This window comes from Triticum urartu, chromosome 5 (assembly GCF_003073215.2).
Source record: "Triticum urartu cultivar G1812 chromosome 5, Tu2.1, whole genome shotgun sequence".
Lineage (NCBI taxonomy): Eukaryota > Viridiplantae > Streptophyta > Magnoliopsida > Poales > Poaceae > Triticum > Triticum urartu.
This window is the reverse complement of record NC_053026.1, coordinates 18,682,262-18,689,931: the sequence shown is the minus strand read 5'-3', so window position 1 is coordinate 18,689,931 and position 7,670 is coordinate 18,682,262. Positions and strand designations below refer to the sequence as shown.

At 47.2% G+C, this 7,670-nt stretch overlaps 1 protein-coding gene across 1 annotated transcript; it reads left to right on the top strand.

Annotated features, from left to right (window-relative positions):
* The first annotated feature begins 1,308 nt into the window (after positions 1 to 1,308).
* Positions 1,309 to 3,632, top strand: LOC125507084. Its single transcript, XM_048671778.1, has one exon. It carries the CDS (start codon positions 1,324 to 1,326, stop codon positions 3,286 to 3,288), a length of 1,965 nt encoding a protein of 654 aa, XP_048527735.1. The 5' UTR covers positions 1,309 to 1,323; the 3' UTR covers positions 3,289 to 3,632.
* The last annotated feature ends 4,038 nt before the right edge of the window (positions 3,633 to 7,670 follow it).

Genomic DNA, 7,670 nt, shown 5'->3' with positions numbered 1-7,670 from the left:
GATTGCTGAGTCCCCGTGACTCACAGATACTTTCAAAACCAGCTTGCAGGTGCCGATGAGTCCGTGCAGGTGACGCATCCAAGCTCAAGGAGGAGCTCGATGAAGATCTTGTCCTTTATGTTGTTCCGCTTCCAGTTGATCAGTAGTGGGACCCAGTTGGGGTCGATCGGGGACCTTGTCGCATTTGGGGTTCTTTTTTTATTTTGGTTCCGTAGTCGGACCTTGATTGTATTTGGATGTTCTAATGCTTTATTCATGTATTTGTGTGAAGTGGCGAGTGTAAGCCAACTATGTCTCTTTTCCCTTATGTATTACATGGGTTGTGTGAAGATTACCTCACTTATGACATTGCTTTCAATGCGGTTATGCCTCTAAGTCGTGCTTCGACACGTGGGAGATATAGCCGCATCGAGGGCATTACAGCAGGGGTCCAGCAGGGACGCCCGCGTCAAGCAGGAGAAGGCCGACAATGACGACGACGGTGAGGATGGCGGCGACGACGGTGACTACTCCGCGTTCAGCCAGTTCCTTTTTTAATTAGATATATATTTGCTATGTAATATGAATCCGCGAACATGTTTAAGTTTGCTATGAATATATGCCAAAGTTTGCTGAAATTTAGACGTGTTTAGCCGAACTTCGCCGAACGTTTTCTTTTTTGAACGAGCCTGGGGGCGGCCCTGGGGCGACGGCTGAGGACTAGCTCGCCCTCAGGCCGATTTTTTGCGCCGGCTCACCTCCAGGCAACGATTTTAGGCGCCCTCTGGAGGGCTAACTATAGCTGGCCAAATGGGCCGGGTTTTTCGGGCCGGCCCGTGAGCATGCCAGCACGGCCCGCCTTGGGCCAGGCACGGCACGGTCTAAACGGGCCGGGCCCGGCACGCGGCACGCCCTGGGCCGTGCTTGGGCCTGGAGGCTGGGCACGCAGGCCGGCACGGCACGGCCCGATTACATATTTTTTATTTTTTTATACATCTATATATGGCCCAACATGTAAAAATAGGCTAAAAAACGCTCAGTGCGTCAAATAACAGGTTAAAAATACGCGGCCCACCGTGCTAAACGGGCCAACGCGCCGACCCGTTTACTAACTGGGCCGTGCCTGGGCCTGGGGGCGCAGCACGCGGGCCGGCACGACACGGCCCGTATAGTAATCGTGCCCTGGCGGGCCGTGCCGGGCCAGGCACGACTACGATGGGCCGGGCCATGCCGTGCCGGGCCGGCCCGTTTGGCCAGGTATGGGGCCAACGGGTGGAGATGCTATTATAGCAATCTCCTGAGCCATCACATTTGGCCAAACGACCTGTCTTAGAAAAAAAATCTATGTCTAATACTGCATCCTCTTCTTCCTCCTCAGCCCTCACTCCCGTCCCGATCCCCTTTTATCCTCTCCCAAACCCTACTACAAATCGAGTAAGATCGAGCAAGGACACTCCGTCAATGTCGATAGGGATGGAACCACCGGCTGGCCACCTCGCCGCTGAATCCTCCCCTCCTGTGACTGTGATGAGCCGGCGGCGCTCTGTGGATGGGCTCCTCCTCCTCCTCCCCAGGCCATACCGAGTCTGCTCCTGTCCGGTTAGTGCTCCTTCTCCCCCCCTTCCCGGAACCGGAGCAGATCTCGGAGAAGCAAACAGGTCCCATCTTTCCTCCGCAAACAACAGCAAAAAGTCGGAATCTTTTCCGGAGTTGATCCATGTTCTGATTCCACAAGCCCCAGGCAATCAACCTCTGTTGATTTCCTTTGCCTACTCGGATCTGCCTCACCTATTCGAATCAGGGGTGAAGCAGCCTCGGTTGGTCACCTATAAATATAGCCACAAGTCTCTTCCTGCTCCACCCAAGTTGCTATTTTGCAAGCATTGCAGCAGAAGCAGTTCGTCTTCCATGACATACTATAATCCCATGGAAGACCCTAGTAGTGTAGACACGATATTCAACTTCTGGGGGCTCCCTATACACACCACAAATTTGGATTTGCGCTCCCTGGTCTTCCGAGTTTTACCTCAGCTGCTGGGTCTCTCTCCTCCCAGCTCACTGAATATTCTCAAGACACCACCACTACTGATAGAGGCTACACTCCCGGAGCTACCAGAGGACATCTTGATGCGCATCTTTGCCACCCTTGAGATCCCTGACCTCATACGTGCCGGCGCCGTCTGCACCTTTTGGCGCTCTGCCTACACCTCCCTGCGCACACTCGGCAAGCACAAGCAGCCCCAGACGCCGTGCCTATTCTACACCTCTGAATCTTCCAGCGACAATGTTGCGAGTCTCTACAGCCTCGTGGAGAAGAGGGTTTACAGCCTGACTCTCCCGGAGCCGCCTCTCCACACTAGGTTTCTGATTGGGTCCTCTCTCGGCTTGCTGGTCACCGTCGATGAGAGATCTGAAATGCACCTCGTCAATCCGATCACTGGTCAACAGATTGCTCTTCCTTCAGTGACCACGATGCAGCATGTGAAGCCCATTTGTGATGACTCGGGTGCTGTCCACAAGTATGCATACTCAAAGCACACGGCAAAGCAAGTTATCTGCCCTCCAATGATAATTGCTCCAGCTGCCCTGCGGGAATTCTTCCATCAGAAGGCTCTTTTGTTTTATGATACACCCACAGGGAGCTACATAGTGGTGCTCATCCACTTGCCGTTTGGTCAGCTATCCTTTGCAAGGGTAGGGGACGATAAGTGGACCTGGCTGCCACCTCACACTGATTATTTTGACTGCACCTACAAGGATGGGCTACTGTATGCAGCGACTCTATTGGGAGAAGTTCACACCTTTGATCTTAGTGGGCCTGCTGTTACAATGAACACTATTATGGGTGTGGATGATGACGATTTAGAAATTCAGGGAGCATACATTCTTGAAGCTCCATGGGGTGGTTTGCTGCTTGTTTGGAGGTTGAAAGTGTATAGTGGTTATCAGGATGATATTTCATCACTTAAGCTGCACACCAAGGGAATTAAAATACATGAAGTTGATGTTGCTGCCAAGAAGCTTGTGGAAATTGATTGCTTGCACGGCCATGTGCTGTTCCTTGGTCATAACCAGTCACTCTGTCTCAGCACTAAAGAATGCCCTGCTCTCAAGGAAAATCGTCTCTACTTTACTGACGATGATGAGTACATAACTGTGCATAAGGATAATCGTCGCGATTTAGGGCTACTTCGCTTGGATAATAATAGCTGGGAAAGCCTTGTGTTTCCTCAGCTTTGGTCCAACTGGCCTGCTCCTGTGTGGATTACACCCAATCTTACAATGATGAAACTGTCGTTGAATAAATAGTACTGGTTCAAGAAGGCTTAATAAGACGCTCGCCTAGGCGCATGTAGGCGAGCTGGAGTGCAACGGCATTGCGTAGGCCCTAAGCCGCGAAGGACTATGTCCAGGAGGAGAAGGTTGTTTTCCAACGACACAAAGACAAAGGGTTGATGATTCAGGAAGCCGTGTGACGGCATCATGTTGTCAAGTTATCAGTTATCAAGTGTTTAGGTTTCAATAACGTGTCTGTTTTATTATGTGTGGTACTCTGTAACTTAATAAATGTCTTGTGGCTGATGTGTGTGTGTGGCTGTGTCTCATTTATGACTTGAGAGAAGTCAGGGAAATAAGAACTTTGTTATTCTCTACTTGTTGTGATTTGTCATTTGCGGACTTCTGATGATCACTGGAAATTTGCAAAGCTGCTTTTTTCTAGCCATGAGATGAGTTCCTACTCTTCCCTTGTCTCAGGTTGTTCATTTATTCAGTTATAATCGACTTACCGTCTCTGATCTCTGTTACTGCCAACAGCTGTATGAAATACATCAAGAAGCCAAGAAAAATAAGTTTGGATGCAATGATTCAAGAGAATGCAGGACAGCAAGAAGCCAAGAGAAATAAGTTAAGGTTCAAGAGTGGGTATGAATCTGAACTGCTGCTGTTTTTATATTTTCAGTAATTTACAAGTAGATAGTACATCATCATGTATTCATATATGTTACATCATTGTTGTTTTTGCCCGTGGAAGCCATCATTTTGGCTTTCAATTGGTGCTGAACCTGCTGTTCTTTTCCCCGGATCCAAAAGGATAACTACTACCTTTGCGGCCTAGGCACTGGCAGGCAGCCACCCTCCACCCAGCGCCTTGTATTAGATCTCACCTGACAGTATTGGGATATCCAGATTAGGGGAGCTTTATAGGCATAATGACAACTTTTTATTAGGTTCTTCTGTAAATTGCACAGAAGAGGTAATTAATCCTCACTGACATGACCTGATATATCCTCAGTATTCTTTGTTTTTCTTATCTTATGCGTGGCTTTAAATTTCAATGCACCTTTTGGAAGAGCTGCCATCTATCTTTCGGGGCCACTTCTGGAAATTATCTTACACATATATCTGTTGTTGCATGTTTAAGAAGTGTTTGGAAAGTTTATTCTTCTGATGTGTATTTTCGAAGTGAATTCATTGCCTAGCTTTTATTCATTTTTCACAATAGCCTATATAGCCTAGGAGAGGCAACCTAGATTGGTGTACATTGTAGCTACTAAATATATAGAGAAATGAAGGGGGCTAAGCTAGCCCACACGCTGTGCGTTTCAAGTGTTGCCCGAGGGCTCCTTTCTGGCTGACACGTTTGCGTTTTTTTTTCTTTTTTTACCGCTCCTGCTTGATTTACCGCTGAAAGACCATCGGTTTCTTCCTCTATCTTCCAGATACAGAGAGAGAGAACAAAAGAGGGACTGGGGGGAAAGGGGAGCAGCCGTCCTACTCCGCTGCCGCAGCTGGCGGCCCATGCCGCCGCCGTGTTCTTCTCCCCCTCCGCCATCTCCCCTCCTCTGCTTTGGCTGGGCCACGGGGGTGCACACCAGCAAACCCGATGCCTCCTCTCGCTATCTCTCTCACATGGACAACAAACAAGGGCCAACCACGGAGATGAGGTGACGATCCCTGCGATGGCGGGATCGATCACGGCTTTCCCTCACGCAGGCGTGGCCTTCTCCTACCTCATGCTAGCAGCCGTCCACCCAGTGTGGCGTTCTCTTCGCGCTTAGGTACGGCTGCTCCCATCCCCCCTTCTGTGTCTGCAATAGAGATGGTTTTGTGTCCTGCTGCAGTTTTATGTTTTATCTTCAACTGATTGGTTGGTTACTTGAGAAAATGTTTGTGTGGTGTCAGGTTCAGTGCGGAGAAATCTTGACAAAAATACACATGTATTGTATTCTTTGATGTTGCTATTTCATGCCCTCTTTTGTTTGTTAATATGTCTACAAGAACTAAGCATCTTTTTTATGTTTCTATTTCTATAGCTTTTGATCCAATTAGGACTTTTGCGTGTGCAGGACAACCCCAACGACCGGTCCCCCACTCTGTGTGTCGTGTTCATCTTGAAGAACGGATGGGCCATATAACTAAGTTGCTGGGAGTGTGAGAACTATTAAGATGGTTTTAGTTGATAAAGATCACAATGCACAGCCGCACACAACATCATCATGCACGCGTGCATGGTGGCGCATAGCTCTGCCTCCATGGAACATCTGTTCTTATTGAAGCCAAAGGCCGTACTGTTACTGCTGGTGGAATCGCCTTATCCGCGCTTCCTTCGGATTGTTTTTTTATCGGGCTGCACCTGCTCCTCTTGATTCTTTGATCTGTGTGCTTTTTGCCAGCATGTTTCTCTTTCTGTAGCAAAATTGGACATTTTTTTACTGAATTTTGTTATTCTTCTTTGAACCATTTTTTCTACAAGCCACAGAAGGATTTTTGATGTGCTAGCCTCGGTCCAACTCATTCACGTAATTTAATTTACATTTTCTTAATGGCATCAGCATTTCTACATTCACAACCAAAGAATATTCAACATCTCATTATGTATTGTAAAACTATTGAAGTTATTAGATCCAGACGCTTCGTATAGCTAATGCTTTGTTTACATGTTTTAGGGCCTAGCTGATGGATGACCAACTCATTTTTCATACAAGGATAAATTAACTGTTCGAATCACTAGGATATGGGAATATTGGAGCGATGATACAACTGAATTATATGGTCAGAACTTCGTCATGGTAGACTCCAAGGTAAGACTCGCACAATTGTTCATGCTTTCTGATCTATCCTTACCATCTGCCTTAGTAGGATGGCACAATAGAGGGAGCAATTACTGAAAAAAGAATGCACATCTTTGATAATAGAATTTGCGAAGGAGCAGTTTACAAGATTGGTTCCTTTGAAATCTCTAAGTTCACAGAGAAATATAGAGCGACGGAGCGCCCATCCAGGTTCCTGAACCAGAATTTTTTCCCCAAGTTTGGATACACAACCTATCCTATAGCATTACTTTGAAAAACGAATTCGATTGAATACAAACCTGTCAAGTCAGTTAATTACAGATGCATTTCGTTGGAATGCTGACTGTAGTGTTTACATCGGTAATTCATTTATCCATTTCCTATGCACAGATGTTGGATTAGTTACTGGCATTTTCTACCCACTGGTGCATCAGTTTTTTTTTTTTTGAGGTGTACTGGTGCATCAGCTGAGCGAAGGGGACAGTTCCATATCACTGATGGCTAGTACGCACTTCACGTCTTTTGCTCCCACTCTTTATTCATTTTTTGCTATGATACAATCTTATACAAAGAAATTGCATCCTACTTTTAGAACGTGTGCTGTTGTTACTATGGGGAGGGAAAATATGCAGATGCACTCGATGTCTATAGACTAGTCAAATGATGAACCTGTTGTGCTACTGTTTTTTTTTTCGAGAAACTTCCAATCTATTCATCTTTAATCATGGCAGTACAAAGAACAATAGAGGTAATAAAAATTACGACCATGTCTGTAGACCACCTAGCGACGACTACAAGCATTGAAACGAGCCGAAGGCGCGCCGCCGTAATCATCCCTTCCTCATTGGGGCTGGACAAACCTTTTTGTAGTAGACGGTCGGGCAGTCGGCGTGCAAAGGCCCCATAGGACCAACGCACGAGAGTAGCAACAATCATCAATGAAGAAAGTCGAAGATCAGAAGCTTAAACACCCAAACGAAGATAGCATCCAAACAAATCCACCGAAGACCAGCATTGACCGAATCCCGTGAGATCCGACAGAGACCAGAACCAAATGATGAACTGTTTGTTGGCATGACAAGAGATGAATTTAATGGTAAACTAGCATAATGCCCATTGCAACGGGAGAAACAATTGTATGTTTAAAACATATTCATAGTTTCACAACGGGGAGGGACACTTGTCTCACTGCAAACGGACACCCGCACAGGCACAGCCCCCCTCCTATCAACACCCTAGGCCTTGTTCGGTTGCCGTGGTTGTTTCTAACCTCCTGGGGATTGGGTGATCCCCGACTTGTCACCCAACCCCAGCTATTCCTCATCCACATGAATCCCCGACTTGTTCGGTTACTCTCTTTCTAATTCATATATATGAATCGTTGCCCCGGTCAACGCCAGGTCCGAATCTAATAACCCAAGAAGTTGGGGAGGAGAGGGGAAGGAAGAGGAGGGAGGGGCGGGGAAGTATGCTGCCATCGCGGCCTCCGTATGGCTGCACCGCCGCCTCAAATCACGGAAGAGAGAGAGAGAGAGAGAGCTTGAGGACTCGGGGAGAGAGAGCTCAATTTTTTTCTTCCGACATACTGATTCCACGGGTAGAGGGGCGAGGAGTATA

Coding starts and splice junctions, on each gene's coding strand:
- LOC125507084 (XM_048671778.1), top strand. CDS start 1,324: ATGTCTAATACTGCATCCTCTTCTTCCTCCTCAGCCCTCACTCCCGTC.